At 40.7% G+C, this 27,060-nt stretch overlaps 1 protein-coding gene across 2 annotated transcripts in view; it reads left to right on the top strand.

The window, feature by feature from the left end:
• sbf2 (SET binding factor 2) overlaps positions 1–27,060 on the top strand; it is a 92,730-nt gene that overhangs the window by 55,410 nt on the left and 10,260 nt on the right. Inside the window, exons 17-33 of one of the 2 annotated variants that reach the window (XM_069693426.1) lie at positions 2,486–2,554; positions 10,742–10,912; positions 11,146–11,417; positions 12,498–12,670; positions 12,905–12,978; positions 15,413–15,608; positions 16,046–16,173; positions 17,006–17,181; positions 17,382–17,515; positions 17,623–17,824; positions 17,911–18,107; positions 18,356–18,496; positions 20,156–20,239; positions 22,323–22,397; positions 23,579–23,757; positions 24,806–24,982; positions 25,494–25,595. In XM_069693426.1, the coding sequence (XP_069549527.1) occupies positions 2,486–2,554; positions 10,742–10,912; positions 11,146–11,417; positions 12,498–12,670; positions 12,905–12,978; positions 15,413–15,608; positions 16,046–16,173; positions 17,006–17,181; positions 17,382–17,515; positions 17,623–17,824; positions 17,911–18,107; positions 18,356–18,496; positions 20,156–20,239; positions 22,323–22,397; positions 23,579–23,757; positions 24,806–24,982; positions 25,494–25,595 (2,550 nt within the window). The remainder of the gene's footprint in view (positions 1–2,485; positions 2,555–10,741; positions 10,913–11,145; positions 11,418–12,497; positions 12,671–12,904; positions 12,979–15,412; positions 15,609–16,045; positions 16,174–17,005; positions 17,182–17,381; positions 17,516–17,622; positions 17,825–17,910; positions 18,108–18,355; positions 18,497–20,155; positions 20,240–22,322; positions 22,398–23,578; positions 23,758–24,805; positions 24,983–25,493; positions 25,596–27,060) is intronic. The other variant, XM_069693427.1, reaches the window with a different exon arrangement.

The raw sequence follows: 27,060 nt of genomic DNA, 5'->3' as shown, positions 1-27,060 counted from the left end.
TTCAAGAACCAAATAACAGCAATAGACAATGAGTACGAATTTTCTGTTTATCTGTAGACATAAAAGTCTTGATAAAAGCATGCCATATGTGTCAGTTCACCTTGCAGCTTTCCTGTAAAGTGCTAACTTCTCTGGAACACACAGGGAGTTTCTGTTTGTTCACATCCTGCAGAATTTCTGTCACAGGTTCAGCGTTCTTGTTTTTGCTCACTGTATACGTGTTTAAAACAGAATAGCTGTGTTAGTCACCCTTACTATTATAGCGCCACCAGCTTCAAGAATGAAGGAAAATGCTGAGACATACAGTAAATAATGGAAGGAAATGAAGACTGCAGGGTGTCCTTCACAAACAGAAATGTGGGATACGCAACAACCTCCTCTCCCTCCATTCTTCAGGTTAACATATGTTCTCCACCCTGTACCATGTGGATCTATTCAGTGCCATGACAATGACTGAGTCTGAAATACAATACCATTGCCTTCTCAGCTTTCGCTTTTCATTCAGTCTAATCTCAAACTTGCTGTAGATTTCACCACTGTCTGTGTGCTTTGTTCGTTAACCTCCGAAGCCATAGAGCCTCTTTGTTTGCTGACAGGAGAATAAGGGGGAGGTTTTTAGGTCATGGATGTAGCTTAAGTAAAGCTGATAATGTCCACTTTATATGAGATATGGTGTGTTGAAGGAGCCTTTGAACAAAGGTTGTGAAATGTTCTTAATCTGATGAAGGGCCGTGGCCTTTTTAAGGCTGAAAATGTTTGTCATCCTGAGTTTCTGTTCCACAGAACCGTTAACACGCATTGCTGAATTTCCGTCTTTTTGTTGGAATAATACTGGTTTGTTAAATATTCACACTTTCTGTCTGTGCATTTCCACTTGTTGTTGTATTTTGACTGAAGTCCATGAACTCCTGTGACCTGCAGCATTGTTAAGGATGCTGGTAAACAATGCTTTGGTGCCGCTCCAGTAAGCTGGAACATTTTACCGCAGCCCAAATAACTGCAAAGAAAAGGACTAGCGACAAGAAAAATATAACAGAAACTATGTTTCTTAGTCGACGGGGGGCCGGCCTTTCATGTGTTTTGCATTTTCTCCCCTCTGTACATTCTTGTGTGTGCGTGCATGCGTGTGCATGTGTGTTTTTTTTCGAGGAATGGCGGTAACAGAGGCCCTCATTACAAACCACTATTGGAAAGCTCAGCATTCATCTGCCTATCTGTCCCGCCAAAATAAAAGTCTTTGATAGCATGATGCAGTTTTAGAAAAATGCAGCCATGCACGTAAGGTGTGTGTGAGTGCTTGTGGGCGTGTGCGCTTTTTATGTGACACTAAAAAAACTTGGTATGAAAAACATAAAATCAAATGTTTGTGATACACACATTTTATGGCTGCAAGCTCCCACTGAGGGTCATGAGGTGCGGCAGCAGGTCAGAATCAGTGCTGTTGTTCGTACATGTCCTTAAATCAAGTCTCCTCTGGCTATTCTCATTTACACAGTTCAACATATAAATCCCAACACAGCTTACCCGAGATAAGAACCAATTTCCTGTGAGTGAAGTACTTTTTGAGTCCAACTTGTGTCTTTTTGTCTTATTCTCCTGTTTTCATCGTTCTGTGATCTCTGGAAGAAAAGTTTAGTTTGGGCCCCGGAACCCCTTGCTGTAAGCCTCTTAATGTACTATTCATCTTAATACAGTTCTCTTGAAAGCACCTTTTAGGACTGCCTCCTTGACTCAAAACAATTCCCACTACAAAGACTTGTTTCCATGGTGTGCAAGTCCTGATTTTGACCAAACAAATCAGTAAATGAAACATTTTTATAAATTAAATTTGCTTTCTGGCCAGTTGTGGTTGCTTGACAAATAGACACAGCCTTTTATGGCTAAAATGACTGGGTTTTACGCAAAACCTTGTGATTGTCTCAAATCAGGGTTTTGTGTGGCAATCAAGCTCAAGAATGCAAATCATAAGATTATCAATAAATTAAAGACTGATGTGCTCTGACAATTGTATCAAGGCAAAGATTATGTAAGGCTATTGAAAGCATATGTCCTAATAGTGAAGTAGAGCAGAGTGAGTAGTTTTGGCATGCCTTTTTAGAGCATAGCCCTGACATTTAACACGACTGATTGACTTTATGTAACAGGACGTTACGTATGCTGAAGATAGATTCTTTGCCCCCCACTGGTTTCCCTGAATCACATCTCTCCATTGCTAATTTACAGCAGTTCATCGGCCGTGAGCTGAAAGGCAAAGTTTCTTTATATATCTTATATTTTACAATAGATTCAGGAGATGCAGCAATGAAATGGTTCTTTAAGTTACAAAACCGTTTCCCCTTTGGCCCCTGTGTATGCGACCTCGGTTGGAAGTGCATGCTGCTTGTTTAGGGGCTCCGATAAAGACAAGGTGTTCACAGAGCTTTGTAATAAGTCTCCCACTGTGTCCTGTCCTGCTCTCACCTGTCCCCTGTTGTTTGACCCACAGGACTGCTCCAGCTCAGAGGAGTACGCGGTGGCTGCTGCACTGCTGCCCCTGTCGACAGCTTTTTACAGGGTAAGGAAATCGATTGTAAAAATGTATCCCTACTCAATGTGAACCTTTTGTTCCACTTATTTTCCTCATCATGTATACAAACTAGTTCTTGATCAAGTATATAGTGACAATATACCACCCTTGTCAACTCCCTGTTGTTTCTAAGTATGCAAATACTCTTCTACATCCACTCGTGAGTGTTACTACTACTAGCTGAGAAACAAGTGTCTCTGCAAACCACTCAATACATTTGAGGTGAAGGATTTTTTTTTTTGAAGTGTTCTCACTGTTTTGAGGACCTAAAAAAAAAAGTGAATAAAAAGTGAATTTGAAAAATTTCTGAAAAACTGTGCCTCTGCATTGGAGGCCTTAAACATGTTTGCCAACAAGACCATGTCCATAGCGAGAACCACTAACGGTACCAGATCACCTCGGCTCCACTCTACTTTATTCTTTTTGGTTTTCCATTGTCCGTGTTATTTGGTACCTGGTATGTTTTTAATGTCCCATCCATCGAGGTTCCAAGCAATTTGAAACAATTCTCTTATTTAAGGGTGCACACTCATAGAAGTTTGTGTCCTGTCCCTTTATCACTGGAAACAGATTATTTCAACGTTATGCACCCACTGACTGCTACTCATGAAGCCCAGTCCCGTGTTTAACTCTGTTCCCCCAAGCCCAGCCTGTCTGAAAACAATAAAGTGGAAGCACGTTCAGAGCAAAGCTTGGCCCTGAGGTGCTGTGCTCGTACAACTAGAGTCCTAAGAAGAGTCACGAAGCCCAAGCTTAACTTTATTAATCATGTTTGCCTGTGGATTGTTCTACTGTAGAAGTGAAAAACGATTTTGTTGTTGTTGATGTTGAAGATGATGTCACAGAAGTTTCATGTGGCTGGAGGGTTACTATCCGCGTAGGAAAACAAAATCCTGAAAAGGACATGATACCAGAGGCAAGTAGAGTCGAGTAGAGCTGTTACCATCTTTGGAAATGAAACTTAACAGCTGTAGGGTTAATATCCATCAGCAGTGAAGTGTTCAAGGTCTAAGTTAGCTTTTATTGCAGATATTTTGGTTGTGGTTCACAGTACATGGTGGCCGCAATGTAAAGAGACAATTGAAATCATGAAACACTGTGTGTCCATTGCACACTATAGCCGCTCCAGCAACATGCACTTGTATTTTGTCTTTCAACTATAAAGTGCACCTTGCAGGAAGTTACTTCTTATAGTCCTAATTGTTTAACAAATACAAATTAAAGGGTAATTTCATCAAAATTATTTGCCTGTGTTCATGCAAAAATACAAATACCAGACACTAAATTGTTGTTAGATTTTTGTAACTCAAATATCGATGTCAGTTTTTGCCTGAATTTGAAAAAAATCCAGCATTGTTTGGATTTAAGTTAACACTGCACCATAGAAACATTTGTGGGGGGAATAGACAGAGGAAAGACATCTTTCTCTACCTTTGACCTTTGTTGATCCTGGTGCATTTACATACACAGTGAAGTGTAAACAACCGGCCGTGGCCTTTGCTTTCCAAATCATATTATCAACACTGGTTAGCTGCAGTTTCCGCCACAACTATGTCCTTGCAGCTTGTGCGTTGCTATGAGAACAGACACAACTGTCCGCACTGGCTTTTTGTTGGATCCCAGTGCCATACCCTGATGGGCTGAACTGGGACCTGGCTCGCTCTCTGCCACCACATGACTCATCTAGTTCACATGCCACAGGCTGATGTAACTAGATGAGTCCTATGTGTTGCTTTTCTTGTTTCCCTTTTAGGCCACCAGCACTGAAAATTAATCAGTTCTGTCAGTGTGTCTTAGCTTAGTGCTTGTTAAGTCGTGGTAACAATTACATACCACCACAAAGCAGTTTTTGTTTCATAAGCATTTTCATCAACCGTAAGTCACAATTACAACACACTGCATTGATTAAGATTGAAAATGATTTCTTGTCTGGCACTGACAGCTAGTTAGAAGGAAAGATATTTAGAGAAGCCGATTTGTCCTGGTTATTTACAGATGCTTGGAACTGGTGACAAGCTTGAGCTCTGCCTCACCCAAAGGGTGAAAAGTAAAGTGAGGTCAGGAGGGAATCTGCCAAAAGTATCTCTGGTTCAATGGCGCAAAGATCATGCAGTGGAAATATGAGAAAAACAAAGCTTGGTAATGGAGTACCCCAGCAGCTGTCATCTTAGGTGGAGATTGAGGCATCCTGACATCTCACAATTTATCCACCATACCCAGTTTCACATCTTTCCAAACACGTTTAATCAATTCTTCCCACAATAAATGTGATGGATTTCATTTGCAAAGAATAATTAGTACCATGACACTGAGGCTTTAAATAGCGTGCAGTTGTTTTTACAAGCTGTTATGTGTTGCCCTGGGCCATTAGAAAAGGGACATAACACAAGCATTTAAAATATCCAAATAATACATGAACGATGCCAAGCTAATATAGTAATAAAAAAAGAGCGAACTCAAGTTAGGAACTTCTCTCACCTCTGCATAGCTGGTCAGTCCGATGTGAAGAGGCTGATGATGTCGAATCATCGGTTTCTGAGTATTAAAGGAAATGAGACCCCCATCAGAAGTATGTAGTCAACATTATTTCCATCCTACATTTGTTTCTTAGTCATCATATATCCACACTTTTCAGATGTGTGACCCTTTATTAAACCCAATCACATGCAGATGAACTGATATGCACGTATGTCATTAGACCTACATGTGTTATGTTCCTCTACTGTATGACAGTTGTACTTTAGAAGAGGTTTGATGGTGCTGCAGTAAAGTATGACAGAGCGGTAGCACTGTCGCATTGTGTTAGGAAGGTTCTGTTCGTTGAAGCACCACTGGAAAACTGATTTCAACGTTTTTCCACGTCAGCAGGTTGTTTGTACTGTGAAGCAAATCTTCAGTTCTTACAGTGACCCACTTAACTGTGTGTTGACATTAATCTTGAGGCACTCTGCAGGAGCAGAGGAGGTATTTTCCCTTTTCATTTTCAATCTTTTCAATTGAAATTATTTTGAAGATAAATGAGTTTCTGGTATTTGTGGTTTGAGTCAGAGGTTTAAGCATTGCCTACACGTTTTAGTCAACAGTGCATATTTTTCACTGTGGAAGAAATACATGTTTTTTAATGCATGCCAAACTTTGGGGGGGGGAGTGTCTTCCTCAGTTGAGGCAGTGCACTTTAAAGACAGTTGGTTCAAGTTCAGGAGTCAAACATTGGTCAGGTTCCTGTTTGGTGTTCTTGGCTAGACTTGGGCAAACTCACACTGTGTTCATGCTGACAGTGGCTTTGTCCCCACGGCCCTTTAGTCTCCAGGTCGGGGAACGTGGGAAGCTCCTTCACATTGCAAATCTCTGCTCTCAGAATGTGCTGCATGGAGGCCGTGTTTAATTTTATGGCTCGCCAGTCTGGATGTTGACACTGAACAACTTGCGCGACTGACCCAAATTCTATGTTCAGTTGTTTTGCTTTCTCATTTCTTGGGTTTCCCCTCAGCATGACCGTCCCTGAATGTTTTGCTCAAACCAGAGCACTTATGGAACAGTATTTGATACACGTTAGTTGAAGTGTCAGATTGATGGAGTGTATTTGCAAAATATCTGAGTCTAAATCTTGCATGGATGGTGTCATTTAGCCTGCGTAGGTAGAGTTTATCAAAACGCCGCTCAACCTTTGTACAGTGGCCCTTTGTTCGAGGTGGGTTTTTACATTTGGTTGCGATTGTCTAATCTGCGGACAGTTCCTCTGGCATTCACTATCGTGTGAGGGACGGGTTTATCAGGAGATGAGCAGGTGTCACTGACGTCTAAATCAGCTGTTATTCTGCCCTTTCCCACACGATATGTCTTCTTACATTTGAATGTGTCACCAGAGTACATGTCTCTGAACGGGGAAAACACAGATTGAATACAGGAGCAAGTGGAAAAACCCAAACACAATTCTGGATGACTTACACTTAACTGTTTGCATTCTTCTTGCCACAGTTTACGAATGGAAGGACTTAGCAGCTCGCTCTGTAAAACTGATCTCTACCATGTCCTAACAAGGGAGATGACGTACTGGGTGACCCTTGTGTAGCTCAGAAATGTCAAGCTCTTGACTTACCGTATCTGTGTTTACTTCGTTTGGGAACATTTATATTGCTTGTACATTGCGTTTTTGCACAGTTATGGCCTATGGATACCATGATGCGTTTGTTTATTAGTTTGACTTTCAACATGTTTTTCTCTGTTTGTTTTTTTCCTGACGGAATACTATGATTACATCATTTGAATACATGCTTTTTCATAGTTTCAGGATTTGAGTAGTTTTCCTTACGATCCACTGACTCATGTAGAATTGCAAAAGTGAGGAGATGGATTGTGCTCAGGTCAGATGTGCATTCTCACCGATGACTCGTCTAGAAATAATGAATGTTTTTGTATCAACAGTTCTGGAATGCTATGGATTTTTCCAAAACATGTAAATAACATTCCTGCCCAAAGGCTGGTGACATATCAGATACAGCGGTCATCACTCAGTGTCTGCATGCATGTATACACTCCCGTCACTGACAACATGCACCGTGTCTCAGTCTCCGAGAGACACATTGGACATGTGTGATGCTGTATGGCTGTTCAGCTGATGTTTGGAGGCTGTAGTCAATCATACTGTGGACCTCTGGATCAAATCCCAGAGTTCAAAACAAGATCCCAAATCCTGATAGCCTCATTCCTCTGACCTGTACAAAAGTATGTTCTCCTCTCTGTCTCCTCTTGTGTTTTTTTTTTGCTTGTTTTTCACCCTTTCTCCCTCAACCCTGCATTCCTCTTCACTGGTCACACGGCCAGATGGGTCTGATAGTGGTATACTCCCTCCTTCCCTTTCATCTGTGCTTCCTACCTTCCTTTCCTCCTCCCTTTCCTCTCCTTTCTCCTTTCCTTCCCTATCCTCCTCCTTGCACATCTGCCCCTGTAAGCTTTGTGTATTATCATATTAGGAAGCGCTGACCTCGGTCAAAATGACCTGAACATATCTGACAGGTCAGAAAAGTACAGACATCGTTGACAAATCACAGACACACACAGACCCCCCGAACTCTCCCCCCCACACACACACGTAGGGACACACCCACACAACATCTGCTGGAAGACTCTTAACATTCAGCAGGCAGATAGGCAGGTATTAGAGTACTGTCAACAGGGCTGCACTCCTTCTTATTATATTTGTCACTATTTATTAATGGCCGGGTTTCATTCAGCTCCATCACTCCATCCCCTGCAGAGTTTGACCCTTCTGCACCGTCACCCCAGAGACCATGTCTTCTCCACAGTCTGCAAGTTTGTTATCTTTGAGCCGTGCCAAGTTTGGTTACATTACAACCTTTCTTCAAAGCATTTCTTGCCACACCGGATTTGCCTTGGTCATTTCATCTAGCGGTCTTTGGCCTAATTCCCATGCTCAAATTAAGGCCGTGTGCTTGATTCCTCTGACGATAGCAAAGTGAAGAAAAAAAATCTTCATCTAAACATGCTCTCATTAAAGTCATCCTGATGTTGGCTGTGATCTACTTCAAGGCTGCACTCTGGCACACCACGTCTGCATGTCAGGTCGAGTAACAGTGGTTTTGAAGGAAGGAGAGGAGGTGGGTTTATAGTTTATAACTGAGGTGTCATTTAGGATTGATTGACAGAGAAAAGCCTCCCAGAAGAGCCAACAACAACACTTCAGTTAAACCCAAATGTTTTGGTAGTAGGTCTCAATTAACACATTGGCATTGCCAACATTATTTTTAGCTTACCACAGATATATCAATGCGGCCGTTTTTGCCAGCCAAAGGGGGAAAAAAAGATGATCGTGATCACATAGTTTATCCACCAACTGTTTATCAGCTGTATTAGTGGTCATGCTCTTGACATGGCAACGTCAGAAGGTCCAAAAATCTGTTCAGTCAGACTTATAAATCTCAACCACCGCTATTTAGATTACCATTAAATAAATTGTCCGTTTGACCATCAAGTCAAAACTTCTGTTATTTCAAGACATCTTCTCATGGTTTCTCCATCAGCCTTCACTGTACTTTGTGTTTACATCTAACTACAATGCAAATATTAACATGGCAACATGATGAGCTAAGATGGTGAATATAGACAACATTAAACTCGCTACCTATCAGCATATGGGGTGGATGCCACATAACCGCAGTGTCCATGTTTTAATTGCTGGTAGAATGATGTACTTAAAACATGAAATAAATTCGGGATGATCATTTGAAATAGTGACCACTGTGTTTATACCTTCAAGCACCCCTGACTATTGTTGCACATACCTTCCCTTAATTGAGATCATTTAAATGTGTTTCTTGACGCCCTCTGTCATTAGCCAGCAGGATATCCTGGGCTCTCTTTTTAAACACTTTGAAAACTCTAAAAAATATGTTAAACTCAGTGGTGTCATGTTTCCTGAAAAAGTGTTTTCATACTGGTAATCTAATATTACAGAAGGAGAAGAGCAGTGGGAGGCTCTTGCCTCAGTTGTGTAATAACATGTCAGAGTGTGTTTCAATTTTTCAAGATGTTTTAACCACATTTTTTCTTCCATTACATCCCTTTTTATTAAATACCAAGACATTTATCAGGCTTTGATAATGATTTGTAACAGTATAAATGTATTCATGTGGAATACAAAATATATCTGAATCATAAGGAAGAAAGAATGGTTGACATATTAGAAGACTTTGATGCTACCGGTGGAGTGCGTTTGCTGCCGTGTGGACATTAGGTCCCAGCTCTCCTCTCTCCCGGCATCTGGCCCATCACACTGAGAACAGAGCTGTTTTGGTTCTGTCTCTTATAATTACACTAAACACGCACACACACTTTTCATCTTTCAAAGGCAAACTACGAAGTGATAATAGAAACCACTGTTTTGTGTTAGGCTCCGGGGAGGGAACTCAGAAGCTAATCTAATAACAGGCTAACATGTGGCCCTCAGACTTTGCAGGGAGATGGACGGTTGGTGAGCGTTTGGTTTGTGGCTGGTCATTTATTGGCACACTGTGTTTCTGTCGAGATCATGTCATTTGCGGTGTGATTTTCTTTTCCCAGCATCACTCAGTGTGGTTTCATGTATGTGTTGAACAGTACAGTATGGAGCAGCGGTGATGCATTTAGCTGAAGACTGTATGTTCCCTTTCGTTGCTGTTTTTGCGAGCAGCAGGTGATTTACTCTTCAGCCCACACTAAGGGAAAAACAACAGCTCTGTTTCCAAACACAAGAGGGGTGGTTCTCTGTTTAAAAAGTTACGCCTCGCAGTAAATGATTGATTTCACTTAAATTTTCATGGCTCATTCACTTTTTTGTTTCTCCGTGTCCTCAACATTTTTGAAAAGTCTTTTTCAAGGCACATTCACTGGAAACTCCCGAAGTAAATAACACAATGAGAAGCAAACGTGAACCATCTCTGACTGCCCACAAGGATGGGGCTGCAGTGGTGTTACGATCCAGTGGGTGATGCAGGACCAAACAAAGATGTTGTACAGAAAGAAGCAGCTGTCAGTGTCATCTTCTTTTAATGAAATTGAATATAAATACAAAAGAGACTGTTATAGGACTATAGAGTATAACAACCTGACTGTATTCAGTGTTCATGTCATGGCTGCACTATTCTAATGGTAATTCAAGATATTTTGAATCTAAGAACACATTGTGATTTCCACCAGAATTTAATATTAAATTCTGTGGTTTGATTTGGCTGTGCAGTTTGTTTATATTGACTGGGGTTGATGAAGTTGTGCATGTAGAGATTTTATTTAGTTGATCTGTATGTTTATTTAGATGCTCATGTCGTCAATACATGAATTGAAACATGAAGGAAAATTTCCGTTCTATTCAAATCTAAACTGTAAACAATAAGGCTGCCACTGGCCATCTCTAAGCCTGGCAATCAAATATCTGGTTTGCATCTTTTGTTGTGGGAACCCACATAAACCATAACCATTTTTCCCCAATTTTCTTTACATCCCTCATTTGATAAACCCCATTTTCTCTTTTATCTGTAAAGGTGGTGTTCAATTTCTCTAGATTTATAAATTCATGAAGGCCGTGTGTGTTATGAAGAAACATGGAGAGTTGGCAGTTTCTTGGTTGTTGTTTATTTTCCAACATTGCTCTGACTCCGTGATCTCCATTTTGTCTTACAGAAGCTGACTGTTGGGGTGAATCAGTTTGCCTACACCTGCATACAGGACCATCCCATCTGGACCAACCAGCAGTTCTGGGAAGCCACTTTCTACAGTGAAGTCCAGAGCCAGATCCGGGCGCTGTATCTTAACACCCCAGAGGAAAAGGGGGGCATCACAGCCAGGCTAAAGGTAAAACACCAAGTAAATATTGTTTCAGACGATTTAACAGTTATATGTTTTTCACACAAATATGCAAAAACGACTTACTTTCAGCATAATACAGTATCATTAAAGCATAAATTATTCTGTGATTCAACAAGTCAAGACTTGGATAGCAATCGGACAAAGAATGGCTCCATTTTCAGATTCAGAAACCTAAGATAACTGTGTGAAACTTCATCCTTATGCCCTGGCCTCTCCAGGAGGTCGGTCCCTTGTTTGCCACGGGCAGAGATGAGGAGCAGACAGCCATGGACCTGGCAGCAGAGCAGCTGCGATCGTGGCCCGGCCTGAGCAAAGAGAAGCAGCAGGAGCTGGTGAAGAATGAGGAGAGCACCGTGTTCAGCCAGGCCATCCACTACGCCAGCCTCATGGTTTACCTACTGGTACCTTTAGACACCAGCAAGAACAAGCTGCTGCGCAACACCCCTGCTGCTGACTGGGAGAGCGGCAGCAACAGCATTGTAACAAACAGGTCAGCAGAGCTATAGCATACCGTGATTTACTTGTAGTAGAGAGAGGATTTTTAACATCTAAAACATCAACAGACTAGAACATATTTTTGGCTTGTTCTATATTTGTAAGGTAGAGTGATCAGTCTTATCTGGAGGAAACCTCAAAGTAAGGTTTCATGATTTGGGAGTATGTGTACCTCTCTTAATACGGTGATGATAAGCATGTGGGTGGATGTGGCGTAACTCAGTCTCCCAGCCTGTTTCCAGCCCACATCCATCCTGTGGGCTAACATCACTGCACAGAACAGAGTGTGGCTCACTCACTTCTGTTGGGATGTTGAAAACCCTTAATGGGGTCTTAAATGGGGCTAAACTGTACTCACCCAAACCAAACAAAACAAAAAAACAGTGCAGTGGAAGTGATTTCCTGCATTCTGCAGTAACTGTAGAGTCAATTAAACATGGGAGCCTCTATGTAGGTATTTCCTTCAAATTGGAAGGCAGTCAGCCAAAACCTTTTTTGCTCCAAATTTTATGATTTGATCCCAATAATCATAAGAACATAATGTTCATTTCTACATGTTTTGTTTTGTACAGTATTTGAACTATATCAAACATTTTGTTGCTTATTTCACATTTAGCCACAGAAACTTAATGTTACAATGTGTTTCTGTGTTTTGTTGCTATTTCTAATGAAAAGACCATAATGCTGCAGCCAAGAATGTATTTATGTGGAAAATTTGCTTCATTTTTTTTTTTTTTTTTTTTTTTTTTCATTTTCGGCCCAGACTTGTTTGTTTCTCACCGAGGACATTTGGATTTCATCACTTAGCATTAGTGCATCCAGAGGGAAGGTTGCATCACTGTCTCATGTGAGACATTCTCCTGGGCCAATAGAATCTGAGCGATTGATCTAGCCATCACCACTTAGTAGTTCAGGCCAAGCTGCAAATCACTCTCTCTTTCCCTGCTCTTTATCACACTGGGTCCTCAAATCCATTTCTGTCAACACATAACACTCAGACCTCAGATCAAATGTCTTCCTGGATATGATGGCTTGACCTTTCTCACTTTCATTGTGTCATCATGTATGTTTACAGCATTGCTGGCAGTGTGGCAGAGAGCTTTGATACTGAAAGCGGGTTTGAGGACTCTGAGAACAGCGACGTAGCCAACTCTGTGGTGAGGTTCATTGCCCGCTTCATCGACAAGGTATGCACAGAGAGCGGAGTGACCCAGGAACACATCAAGAGCCTGCACAGCATGATCCCAGGTACAGCACTCACAGTGTTTAATCACACTGTGTTGCTTCCCTGATTCCCTCAGCTTTACAGTGACCCTAGGATGTGCATATTCTCAGCTCAGGCCAACAGCAACAGAGGCCTCAGAGCTCATTAAGTGTTGACATGTTGAATGGCCTTAAAATCTTTAAATACTCACTCTGGTAGAACATGCATGTGTGTGTCTGTGTGTACATATGGTCACTGACCCCACCCTCTGACATCAGGCATCGTAGCTATGCAGATGGAGGCTCTCGAGGCAGTTCACAGGGAGAGCAGGAGGTTACCTCCCATTCAGAAGGTGAGTGTTGTTCCACACAGATCTGCTGTGAATTCAGCTGCGTATACAGTATTTATACAATTATATGACACGGACATATTTTAAATATGAAGTCTAGCTACAGGGAGCAAAAATGAAAGCACAATTTCAGGGTTCTTTGCAGAAGTTAAAACTTTCAACTCAGTAGTTTTATTTTAGATACATCACTCAAAATGCTGCCCTATAATTTAACCTTCTTCAACATTTCTTCATGCTGATCAGCTTGAGAGAATGTGGGCCATAATACACTCAATAGGAATCTAATGGATACGAGTGTTGGTTGATATCATGTATAAGATATAAACTGTAAGAGTTACTTATAATACGCCTACAAATTCAGTGCTACGGGAAGTTTTTTTTTTTTTTTTAATGCTTGTCTACCGTAACTTCTTGGCATGTGAGCTTTCGTGAAGGGTTTAACATCTAATAAAAAAAAAAAAGCTAGATTAAATAGATGCTATTTTATGTTAAAAGATGGCTATTAAACCTCTGAAAACTTTTTTTACAAACAGGATTATGAAAAACAAGAATATTAATGAGGCATTGTATCTGTGCAACAGTGGTTGCCCAACATCATACTCTGGCTCTCTATTGATACCTGAGAAAAAAAAAATTACATATCATAATACTTAACAATGATTCTATGCTCACTGAAAAAAATGCATACAGCTGCATTGTTGTCTTGATATTATTATTTTATTTATTATTATTTATCATAGCATCTTTTACAAAGCACGTTGTGACTCTTGGTAATGTCCACGTGCTCAATTTAGTGTGGTTTCCTGCTACTATGCAGGGTGCTAGTGTCATCCAGTATTTTCCAGTCATCAGTGCATTTTCATATTTTACCAGTTGGTCTTTTGGGCCCTGCTGTGCTAACTGTTTGCGGCCAGCTCTTGGTTAATCATACGATCATAGACACAGACAAATATCATGCCAGTTCTGCCTTGGGAGCAACCTGGAAACTGGTAAGCAGTCTGTCTGCTGCACTTAGTGGTTAACTTCTCACATGTTTATGTGTTGGACAGAACTTCCATCCTGGACCGCTAGCTGCGAGCGTTGTGCCAAAATAAATGCTAAAAAGTGTGTAAACAACACTGACTCTGGATTCATGTCAACTCTGAATAATAGTAGGAATGGCAGCAATATCACTAAGAAGGAAAACAGTGGACGTGTTTAAGGTGCAGCTCTAAGAAGAAGCCAAGCTCGCAGCAGTAATGAGGTGCAGAGGGACCGTGTTCATTCAAGGACAGATTCAAGAAGTTATTATTATCTCCTGGCCAGACCTCAACTCCCGCAGGTCAGCTATGGCCTTAATGGGAAATGTTGTGAATGATCTAATGTCCCTCCTTGTTCATATTTGTGACAGTGGAACAACTGAGTGTTTCTCTGCCGACTTTAGAGGCCAACAGGGGCTGATGCAGTGTGGGGTGCACACTTAACTGTTGTTAGAGTTCATATAGTAGAAAAGGTTGGTCATATGATGTCAGAGACATGGTTAATATTCAGTGTATTAACAAAACACAGAAGTGCAGTCAGCTGTATGAGGAACACACGTCAGTGCATGTACCATTTACTTCTTTCTGTAGGGTGTTGCAAGCGCCATTAACTTCTTCTTGGACAGTGGGTTTAAACAGAAACACAATCTGCCAGTGTGTGCTGAATCAGCATCCACACAACTATGAATAGTATTTAAAGAGAGGCTGCATGTACAATATATTTAGTTTTCAAAACATCTTGATGTGATTGTAGATACAAATCTAAAATCAAGAGCTACTATTAAATTCATTCTACTATCTTTACACACTGTTCTCATTTTTAAATAATTAAACTGAGTAAACAGAATAAAGGCGTTACTGTATTTATGTAACCTACATTTTGAATGAAAACCTCAAATTATCATTACAGAGGTCTGTACAGAGTCAGATTAAGTTATTGTGGAAGTAAAAAACACATCATGTCAGTCAGTGTCCAGATGTTCAAAACAAAGTGAAAACCAACAATTACTCAATTCAATGGACTGAATGAACAGAACAGTTTTTACTTGAAAAGCAGATAACAAGTCTCCGATCACAAAGGGTTGAAATGGTAAATTGGTCTCTGCAGAGAGGTAGGAATTTGTTTTAGTTGGAAAGTTATTTTTTTTACAGATGAATGGATGTAGTGGTACGTGTTTTTGATGATGACGTGCATGTGAATCTTAAATCTGTCCGAGGTCATGCTGTGCCCTTATTTGACATCATAATGATAAATTGATTTCCTGGCTGTTTTAAATCTGATTCACTGACGCAAATGGTTTTGCAGAGTCCTTCACTTTGAGTACTTCATTGTCAATGAAAAATGTCTAAATTTAAGTTCGTAGACAGGCCCAGTCTGTCTGTCCCTGGGTTTAATATGTTATGTCTTTTCCCACCAGCCGAAGATTATGCGTCCAGCACTGCTTCCTGGAGAGGAGGTGGTGTCGGAGGGGCTGCGGGTGATTCTGGACCCCGACGGCAGGGAGGAGGCCACCGGGGGCCTCCTGGGGGGCCCACACATCCTCCCAGCAGAGGGAGCACTCTTTCTCACCACATACCGCATCATCTTCAAAGGCATCCCCCATGATCCGCTGGGTAAATACTGAACCACAGCAACTGGCTTTGAAGTTAAATGAAAAAATACTTAAATATGTTTCAATTTACGTAAAGTTCCTTTTTTTTCCTCAGACAACAGTGCATTTTATGTTGACAAAAATAGAGAAACAGACAGAAATGTTCAACTAAATTTGCAGTCCCACATGTTTAAATCAAACCATCTTTTATGTTCAAATAAAACAAATTAAAAAACGCCTTTTTTCTAGAAACTTATCATCATGGTCTTGTCCCTCTGGGTGACTGCGTTTTGTTTCATGCCATTGTCTGTCTGTCGCCCCTCATTTCCTGTCACTTCTACACAAACAGCTATTTAACTAAGGCAAAAAATGTCCACAAAACAAAACTCAGTGCCACGAAAATGCTGCAGCCATCATGTCAGTAAAACGATGCTGGTCTTTGTTCCTGTTTGTGTTCAGTGGGGGAGCAGGCAGTGATCAGAGCTTTCCCAGTGTCCACGCTGACCAAAGAGAAGAAGATCAGCATCCAGAACCAGCTACAGCAGAACATGCAGGAAGGCCTGCAGCTCCGCTCTGCATCATTTCAGGCAAGTACTAAAAAACACCATGCGCTCGTGTCTCCCAGTATGAACACAAGATGTGAAACGAATGAGTGGACTTAGTTTCATGTAACTTAGTCTAGTTTGATTTTAGATGACAGTGAGGTGACAAAACAACTCTTAAGCAGCTCACAGCATGGATGGTGTAGCATTAGCTCTTATTAAGTTGCTTGGATATTAAATTCACATTATTGAGAACTTATTCTTTTTTAATATTCTCTGTGCTGCCAAAGGATTGTAAAACAGCATACATAGAAACAGTATATATGCAGTAACTCTTTAACTTTTAATTAACCTTCAGTGTGGCACATCTTTCAGAAATCTCACGGTCTTGTGTTGCCTATTATGAGCGTCTCAGAATCAAAGAGAAAAAAATATTTTCAGCCAAGCACGTGTTTTTCCTCTTCAGATGTTCTGCTGTAAATCTTTTCATGGTTCATTCCTATCTCTTTACTAACAGGGATGATGAAAATGAGCGTGGGTCACTTGGTCCGTGTGGCCATCTCTTTAGTTTTGTTGCTCTTTAATGCTCACTGTGTGCAGGTGTTGTGGAAACCATACGTAGGCTGTTATACTCATTTTTCATTTAAATGCGGAAGTTTCTGATCTGCACTCTTCAGCAAATTTTGGGGGGTAAAACAGAGAGGACTCTCAGCAGTGATAAACAAAGCAGCTCTGACCCACCTAAATGCTCCATGTTTTTAAAGTTGACTTCAACATGTGTTGCGTGATTAGAGCTGAAGTAGAACGCAGTGTGAATATGAAATCTGAATTGTTGCTGCTGTCTGTAAATAATTTGTTTGACTGATGTCTTTTGCAGTTAATAAAAGTGGCTTTTGATGAGGAGGTGAGCTCAGAAATGGTGGAGATCTTCAGGAAACACCTTCAGAGAATCCGCTACCCACAGTCCATCTTTAGCTTCTTTGCATTTGCTGCAGGACAAACAGCACCTCAGCTTGTCCTTCCAAAGCAAAAAGAGAGAAACACTGGCTTCAGGTTTGTCATGCAGCTTTACAATAATGGCTTGTGGATTCAATTGTTATTGCAAATCAGCTTGCCAAACATCACTGAATGGTGTCTTCATGTCTGAATCATGCTGCCATCTGAACTATTACTGTTCATGAAATACATGCCTCATTGGTTTTTATGCTGAACCTGCACACAGTAAATTATTTCTGCTAATGTACTCCTCACAGAACTCTGTCTAAAACTATTGTCAAAGGAGCAAAGAGGGCTGGAAAGATCACCATGGGCCGAGGTAACCAGAGCTCCCTGAAGAAGAGCGACAGAGGCAGCAGGATGATCTGGCATGAAGAGGACGACATTTCAAGTGAGCACTGTGACACATTTACATCTGAGCATGTGGATGTGGAGGGAGAAAAAACAGACTAAAGACAAGACTTAAAAATGTAATTCAGCTTCTCATGCGTGTTTCAGTATCAGATGACGGTGAGCCACCACCCAGCAGCACTCTGCGAACGTCAGAGAAGTCCACCATGGAGCAGCTGGTGGAGCAGTCCTGCTTCCGTGATTACCAGCGTCTGGGCCTGGGAACCATAACCGCCAGCTCGTCTCGCTCCAAATCAGGCGACCAGTTCAGGATCACAGCCGTGAACAGACTGTACTCCCTCTGCCGCAGGTACACCACCTCTTGCTTTGCAGTGCCTTATTCATGGCAGACATTCTCTTTGTGTTTGAGATTTATTCTCTTTCTCTCCTTGTCAGCTACCCCGGCCTTCTGGTGGTTCCTCAGGCCGTACAGGACAGCAGTTTACACAAAGTAGCCCGCTGCTACAGACACAACCGTCTGCCTGCCGTGTGTTGGAAACATCCCCGGACCAAAGCCGTGCTGCTCCGCTCAGGAGGCTTCCACGGCAAGAGTGTCGTTGGATTGTTCAAGTCACAGAACCCCTCCTCAACAGGTGTGCTTACCTTCGGAGACACAGATTCTCTGTCTTTCTGTAGCTTCAATGTCTTTCTGTAGGTAACAGGTAAACATGAACCACAAGGAATTAATTGTGGCTAAAATACTAGTTACAACAAATGGTGTTGACTTTTTTTCTACTATCCTGTATCTTATGCAGTAAACTCTGACTGTGTTAATTAAAACAGATTTTAGAACGATAGTCATTATTTTCTGTCTGAATTGAGTTTCGTCTTCTGCCTTTAGCCCCTGCCTCATCCTCAGATTCATCCAGTAGTCTTGAACAGGAGAAGTACCTGCAAGCCATCCTGGACTCCATCCCCATCTACTTCAAAATGAACGGAAACAGCACCCTGTCCAACCGCTCCCTCATAGGCCTCTCACCAGGTACACTCCAACAGATAATCATACCATGATCTTCAGACTATATTTGGTAATGCTTTGTCACCGTGGCACACAACGGTACATGTTGGGACTCTGTAAACTTGTGAATGCCATCACTCAACTTTTTGGAACTACTGTTAGACTTCCTGGTAAAAACAAACAACTATTAATACTGTGAGCATACATGTTCATTTGTTTTGGAGCTCATGAGGTAATCAAAGTGTTTCTTGTTTATTTTGAGAGAAAATACCAGTTTTCCTGCTGTTTGACAAAATTCATGCAGAGCTGTTTGAGCTTTTTACATCTCAAGTGCAAGTAGAACAGTAATGTCTCCATTTAGTTTTCCCACATGGTCATATCCATTAGTCTGTCTGCTGAAACTTGAACAAGTAAAAGGAATACAGGCATCAGTGCTATCAGTTAACTTTTGTGGCTGTTGGCCAAACTGGGGGCATGAGAACGGGCTGTAGAAGTTAAATAGAGCACTAGACTTCTGTTGCCCTGATGTGAGCCTGCACACATGCCTTCTTTACCACGACTGGCTGACCTTAACACAAACCATCACCCATTGTTGTGTCCACAGCATATGGAAGTTACCAGATTTACTAGTTTGCAATGTATATATCTCCCAAAAAATGGACCTGCTTTTGGATAGAAAGGAAGCAAACACAGGTGGATACCTCACATCGGCTCACATCAGATGGCTACTGTAAACTAGTATATACAATATCTTCATGTATGACATCAACATTATGCTGATCATACCTGCACCATAACTGTTGTACTAGTGGAGAGCCTGTGGAAATCTGGGCATGAGTTCCCTCAAACCAAAGCTACGTCACCTGACTCCTGTGCTCCTACCTGACCTGAATTTACTGTGCGATGGCCTCGGCTGTGCTGAGAAAAAAAAAAATGTTTGTTTGTAAAAAGGACAAGAGGCCATGTAGGGTTCATTTTTTTCTGATAAAGAGAAAAACTGCAGACTTGCACTCCTCAAAGTTATTTTTGTTCACTCCAGCTCTGGGTTTTTTCTGCCATCAGGTAATCAGTCTCTTCCTTTTTGTGTTTGCTTTGGTCAGCAGTTATTTTTCACCTACTTATCTGTGTGTGTGTATGGGAGACTGTGGGAAAAAATACTCTATCTGATATTTGGTAACATTTAGAAGGAAATTTGTACAATAAAAGGTTATGTAAGAATCAACAACAGCCTGGGGTCACAGCATAGTCCATCCATCTTCTCTGACTTCACCCCCTCCTGCCTGTATCCTGGCCATACTTTGTAGAAACTCTGTCCAGGATGCTCTCTCTCTCTCTCTCTCTCTCTCTCTCTCTCTCTCACACACACACACACACACACACACACACACACACACACACACACACACACACACACACACACACAGTCTGATTTCTTGTTTTCCTTTAAACTTCATGTATCTTGTGTTTAAAACTCTTGTATAAGTTTAAGGGTCCTTAATGGGAAAATTGGATTTAGCTCAGAAGTCATGCCTAATTATTTCAATCAGTTTTATTTTTGTTTGTAAATACACTGAGAGCACATTTGTCATCTTGTTTTGTTTATGATTTCTTGCGAGCACTGCATGAATGTTATGTGATACTTGTTTTAACATCCTGTGCACTGCGTGAATGTTTCGCCTTCAGGCAGCGAAAGGAGGACATCCAGGATGCCAAAGATGGCTCCTGTCCATTTAGACCTCCCATTCTCAAACAGCTTTACCAGAGGAGGTGAGTGTTTTCCTCTCAACACATCATGTGTATCTCTTTAGTCACACAACATGTAGTGCGAGTAAAGTGAGAAAATACACTATTTTACCTGAAGAAGACAAACGTATTGGTAAGTAGTAGTAAATTACAGACATCCTGGTAGGAAGTGTTCCTTTCTTTAATCAGATATTATTAAAGGGACACTCTTCTTGTAATTTTTGTTCCTTCTGTAATTTTTGAAAGCTGTGTTTATCAGATTTTGTGAGCTATTGCTTACAGGCCAACAAACCTTAATCTTCAAAATAAATATATATTTAATACTAAGTTCCCTTTAGAATAAACCAAAAGTAGAAGACTTCAGACAGTAATATTTGTAATTATAATGCATGAATTTAAGTAAAAAATAACCCCCATATTTGTAAAAAATAATAATAATAATAATAATAGAATCATACACATTTAGTACAAGAATTATAAAAGTATTGTTAGCAATGAGAAATAATTATGATTCAACAAAATATCACCACCATACAAATTACAGACTGGTTCAAGGCAAACACGGTCATCAAATGTATAAAATAATTAGAGTATTAATGCTCAAACTAAATGTATCAGGCTGTTACATTCAGTGTTTGTACTTGATGTTTTGTCTGAAGATCTCTAGCTTGTAGCTGAACTTGTATACAGTTTAGACTTTATTAAAAAGAATGTGTGAAGTATTTGTCCAATAATAAAAACACACTGCTTTTTTAGTGCGCCCTGTATTGTTCCCGACAAATGAGCGTTACTGTGAATGTAATCTTTCTGATGAAAACTTAATCTACTGTGACATATCATCCCGACCGTGTAAACTGGAATGTGAAGTCTTAGAAAGCAACATCAGTACTGAGTGTTTCGTCTTGGCCAGATGTTCAGTTGGAGTCGGTGCATGTCTGAGGTGTTAGTCACTACTTCAGATGAAGGTCAAAGGCGAATACATTGCTTAAACTGACTCCACTTCTTTCTTCTTCTTTTTTTTGCACAATGAAAAGCATGACACATCACTTTTCACAATTCGTTTCACTCCTGTTTCTCATCCAGAGAGCTGCACGATGTAGAGTGCAGGATTATCACTGGCATGTTTTTGGCCTCTATGGAACTAGGAGCCAGATTTACTAAGAAAGTGGCTCAAATGAAGTTATCCAATTTATCTGAGATTATCGAGGTCAGAAAATATTAGCAGAACAATAATATTGTAAAGCACTTGTTACTCATAATATAAAACTGTTTTTCTAATGTTATTGTAGTTGGAGGCATCAAGATAATTTATTCAAATGATAAAGAAGAGATGTAGTGACATAATACAATGCTTTAAACATTATAAATTAAAAGTTAAACGAAGCACAATTTTTTTATTTTTGTTCTGTTCTGTTTGTAGGTTTTTATCAGCCGATTTTAGTGAACTAATTGTGGTAATACAGATTAACTCTGGATAAATATTTTTAATGTTGTGCCTATATTTTATTTGCCGTCATTAAGATTTCGGTCGAATAAAGTCGAATTTATGTTTGATTTTCCTCAACAGAATCCTGCACACAGATCATTTACATCCCATTGGCAATATTTTTACATCTACTCTAAAGATGCTGAGGGGTTTCCATGCAAAACAATCCTTTGCACATTGCAGTCACTTCAGTAAATCCAGTGGAATACATAGTCGTCCTCTGCTAACATGAGCCTACCTCCAAACAAATGACATGCAAACAGCGACTCCAGCCTGGAGGCAATCGAGTCACATCTATGCTGCTTAAACTGATACAAACAACTTAAATCTGGCCTTTTGTCTTCACACCATTAATCATAACCATACATTCATGCATGCTGCTGTATGACAATCATTCTCTTCATCATTCAAAATACAGCCGTTTTTCATTGTCACTTCAGGTTGTTCAGTCCAAACATTGATGTTTAGCTGAAACTCCTCATTTGCATGACTGTTTCTGTGGTCTGAAATTTTTAGTTGAGTAGGTGGTGATGGTGGTCCATATGATGTTGACGTGATTTATTTTTTTTCATGCCCCTGTCCCTTCCCTCAACCTTTCTTCTGTACAACACAACTACCCAGTGCTTGAGTACAGACATAAACTATTCACTCACTCAAACCAAAAACCTGCCAGTAAGGGGAGAATCCACAACCAAGGTATAGTAAAACTGTCCCTTTCCCCTGTCAGAACTCTTGCAGCGCTTCTTCTGTTTCTAACACGTCCCCGGCGCCTCATCACTTCTGCTTTGTCTAACCTACACAAATGCTCACTAACCAGGTCGAGTGCTACACAGCACCGTGCTGAAAACCCCTTCCAAAGACCTTGTGGGACATAGTACTAATCATCGCTGACTTTGTGGGTGCTCCTCTGGGAGCTGTGGTTTTTCACAAACCAAAGTGGCCGCTCTAATGTGGTCTTTTCCATTGTTAATGTGTTGGCTCAGCAGGGCTAACTGTGGTCAGTGTAGAGCCGGGTCCAGACTCCAGGGTCCAGGAAAGGAAGCCGTTTGTCATGAATCACACAAAATGAGGCCCCTGCAAACGTGCAGTACAATGAAGCCAAATTGAATATTCTGTACATGTGACTCAAAGGGAAAAGGATTTGGTAAAGATGGAAAAAGCCATATGAAATTCCCTAATATTGTGCGTAATGTTTTGATTGCCTTTTTATCCAAGTCCTATCAGGTCTAAACAGCAGTCATGTTAATCTTGTCATCAGGTGAAGCATAACATTATTGATCATATCTGCAAAAAGTGAAAACATAAAGAGCCCAATTTCAGTGTAAACATATGATGTCCAAGGATTTAGATATACTGAACTGAATTTCAGCCCATTTGGTCAGAAGCTCTTGTATAACTGCTCTGGTTACAGAAGCTGACAATTGTGGCAGATCGATAGTCATACAAATGCAACTGAAAAGGCCTGAAAGTGTTTACTGTGAAAAATCCCATCCTTTCGGATGGTGACTCATGCTGTTTGGAAGGTATTGCATGCGGGTTTTCAGAGAAATGGCTTCTAGACTTGTTGACGTGCTAAAAATTTCCAGCAACTTCTGCTTCTAATATCTCAACACACCCGATTTGCAGAGGCAACTGCTTTGTTGGTAGACTGAAAGAATGAAGGTGTTTACATAATCCCTGCTGCACTGCTGTGCATGTGAACGTAGTCAACATGTCATGAGTTGTTCATCATTCAATCTTAGTTTGTTTGACAGCATGTGTACATCAGTGGCATTCAAACAGGCGAGCTCTCGTGTGTGTGTGTGTGTGTGTGTGTGTGTGTGTGTGTGTGTGTGTGTGTGTGTGTTTGACTTGTGTTTGTATCTGTGTGTTTGCAGGCATGTGGGCCAGCCTGCGCTCCAGCAACAGACTCAGTCAGCACCCATCAGTACCTGACGTGGGCGCCAGACTAGCAGGGAAGGATCTGGCACCCCCTGTAGGGAGCCATAGCCTGCAGGCTCAACTCCTCAAACACCAAGCTGCCCTCTACGTCTTCGGGGAAAAGTCACATCTAAAGGTGAGATAGAAAAGAAAGCTGCTCTCTGAGGCCTGAGGGCACTCATTACTATGAATTGATGTAGAGCATTGTTCTGCACTCAGTGGCCACTTTGAGATACACCTGCACAATCTGTTGTAATCCAATCCAACTGCTCTGCCATGAATTCTGCTGTTATGAATCCCAGTGGTTTTTTTTTTTTACAGTCATCGAGTTGCTCAATGACGTGTTTTAATGTTTAGCTTTTTATTCCGCATAATGCATTATTGCACTTAAACATCTGATAATTCAGTTAGGTTGTTTGTGTTTACACTTACAATACCTTAAACTGCTTATAAGAAATATATATAACTCATAAAGTTAATTAGCTTAGTTTAAAATTAACATTGAACTGTTTTCTCTCCGTGTGCTGATACATGAAAAGACAACACTCATCAAGACTCATCTGTGCCATTAAGAGAGTCGTCCTTACATGCATTGTTTGCAATGCACTGGGACGATCAAAAGCTGCTCTGGTTAGATGGGGCTACAAGACTGGCCCAACCACCTGTGGATGTGGAGGAGCAGACCATACTATGGAGCATTGCCTTGTCTGCCCTCTACTACCCAACCCTTGCAACTCAAAAGACCTTGCCGTGTTCAATAAAAATGCAAAGGACGGTGTAAAGAAATGGGAAACTGTCATATAACCATCACGCTTCAGTGAAACGAGAAGAAGAAAAAGAAGAAGTAACACTTTGTATACTTTTAGGCAAAAAAAAAAAGGGTTTTGTGGGATGCTTGTAATTTGTAATAGAAGCATCACACTTCAGTATTTCCTCTTTCCTTGAACAGTTACACAGATGAAGTGATGAAAGACATCACGAGTGATGAGGAGGTGAAGAACTCATGTTTGTATTGAGTGGGACAAAATGTTAGAAACACTTTTTAAATGTATCAGTGCTGCGTCAACACTGTGTAGCAAAACCCAACATTTTAAATAACCGTATTTATTTGGTTGTATTACATAGTACATTATTGTTATTTTTGCATTTGTCACTGATGGTAATGTTATTTACATGTGTGACAGGGCCTCAGAGTGGACTCCTCTCTGAACTGTGAACTGGTGCCGGTGGACTTTGCTGACACGCGGCAGGTGAAGGCTGCTTTTAAGAAGCTGCTGAGGGCCTGCGCGCCCAGCGCCATCTCGTCTGACTCAGAGGACTCCTTCCTTAAAGCCTTGGAGGACTCTGAATGGATCCTGCAGGTGACTAAACGCACAAACAACATCAGCACGCCAACTCAGAGTCTGACTGTGTGAGAATGACCCAGCAGTCCACTCTCTGCTCATCCTGTGTTTGAGATTCACATACGAGATAAATTATATGAATAAATCCACTCTGAAGCCATTTTCCCAAGGGAAACTGCTTCAGTGATGGGGTAACAGCAGAGCCTCCATCATGCTCTTTATCTGATCGACCCCCTGCAGCCGTACATTGAACATATCGTCCACTGATGAAAAATAGAATCTGTGAGAAACGTGCAGTACCCAGCAAATCATTTACCGGCAAATACTGGTGGTAATATATGCACAGAGGGGATTAAGTGTGTGTGTGTGTGTGTGTGTGTGTGTGTGTGTGTGTGTGTGTGTGTGTGTGTGTGTGTGTGTGTGTGTGTGTGTGTGTGTGTGTGTGTGTGTGTGTGTGTGTGTGTGTGTGTGTGTGTGTGTGTGTATATATATATATTTGTTCACATGCACATATGTTCACCTCCCACAGCTTCACAAGATCCTGCAGCTGGCAGTGTTTCTGGTGGAGCTTCTGGACAGTGGCTCATCTGTTCTACTCAGCCTGGAGGACGGCTGGGACATCACAACACAAGTGAGAAAAACACTCCAGGAACACAGACAGATGTGAAGACTGGGGTTTAGCACAATATCCAGAGAGAGCTTTAAGATTTTTCAATCAAACTCTTATTGAGAAGTACAAGGGATTAAAGCAAAGAAGACATGTTACAAAATATTTTTCATGTAATAAGAAAAATGGGATCCTTAAAAGCTGGATACATAGTGCTGACTAACCAGTCATGCCATGTAGCCACTCACCATTACATGGCTCCACTGCACCAGAGAGTCCATAAAAGAAGAAATAAGAAGGAGGTCGTTAAGTGTATGTAAACACTGGTTAAGGTCCAGATGGGGGTCCTTGTTACATTTCACGTCCCTCTTTGTAATCATAGCAGTTAATAAAAAACACCACAGGGGGCGCATGGATCAAAAGACACACATTAATTAATTAAAAGCAAACATATTTTATGGGAAACAGCAATAAAAGGCCATGATGTATCAGCTTCACTTAGAACTCAATTAATGATGTAATTCTGACACATCCTGTTAAATATATTTACAAAAGTTTGTTTGAGGAAATAGCCAAAATTGAATTTTTATGACTTGTTGCAACTACTTAACAAAAAGTGAATTTATATGTAGATACAAGCTGTAGCTGTTCAAAGTTCAGTTCTTAAAGATTGATTACTGACAACAAAAAAAGTTGACTGTTCTTATTATTATGAGTAACTTTTAACAGGTTTTTTTTACTGTACAAGGTAATAAATTTTTTAAAAAAAAGCAGCTTTCAAGAACAAGTCCCCAGTCCTTCATCATCTTCACCTCTGCAGAGCAGGGACAGAATCAAACCATTACCTGTAAAAGATTGAGCAAAGATGACGACAAACAAATGAAAGGATAAAAAATATATAGAAGGATTTACATGTAGCCAAATGATCATCTAACCTCTGAACACCCATCTGAATGTGGGCCGAGTGAAATCATCTTTGACAAACTATACATTGTTTAAAAGCACCAAACCTCACTATTTAAACGGTGTCAACAGTTTTAAGATAACAATACCGCAGCAGCAGTAGATCATTACTTTGTACACAGCAAAACAGCAGGTTTGTGCCTTTTATGTCATCTATAGTGGCACATACTTGTTGAATCACGATGTGCTGCACACTATTAGCACCTCATGAGTACAACGTATAAAATGTCCCAAACTTTGTCATTTTTTTTAGTAAAAAAGATCATGAATGATAAGACAAGCAGTGCTCTACTGATAGACAACTGTTTGGACAGTTTGGTGTGGCAGTACTTAAAAGAGCTGCTCTGTGATTCCTCATTGTTATTATTATAATTATAGGTCCATTCATTGATACTGAAGGCAGAAACATTTATCTTGTAATGTTTAAATGTTATTTCTAGATGTTGACAGTATACTTCAGGGATTCTCCACAGACAGTCATGGCATCCATTCAGACTGCAGTTCAAAATGAGCCATGTGTGAATCA

Source organism: Brachyistius frenatus, unplaced genomic scaffold (assembly GCF_029030835.1).
Source record: "Brachyistius frenatus isolate BFR_SWC_R1_liver_20210118 unplaced genomic scaffold, ASM2903083v1 Contig_15, whole genome shotgun sequence".
Classification (NCBI taxonomy): domain Eukaryota; kingdom Metazoa; phylum Chordata; class Actinopteri; family Embiotocidae; genus Brachyistius; species Brachyistius frenatus.
This window is presented reverse-complemented; position numbering and strand designations above follow the sequence as displayed.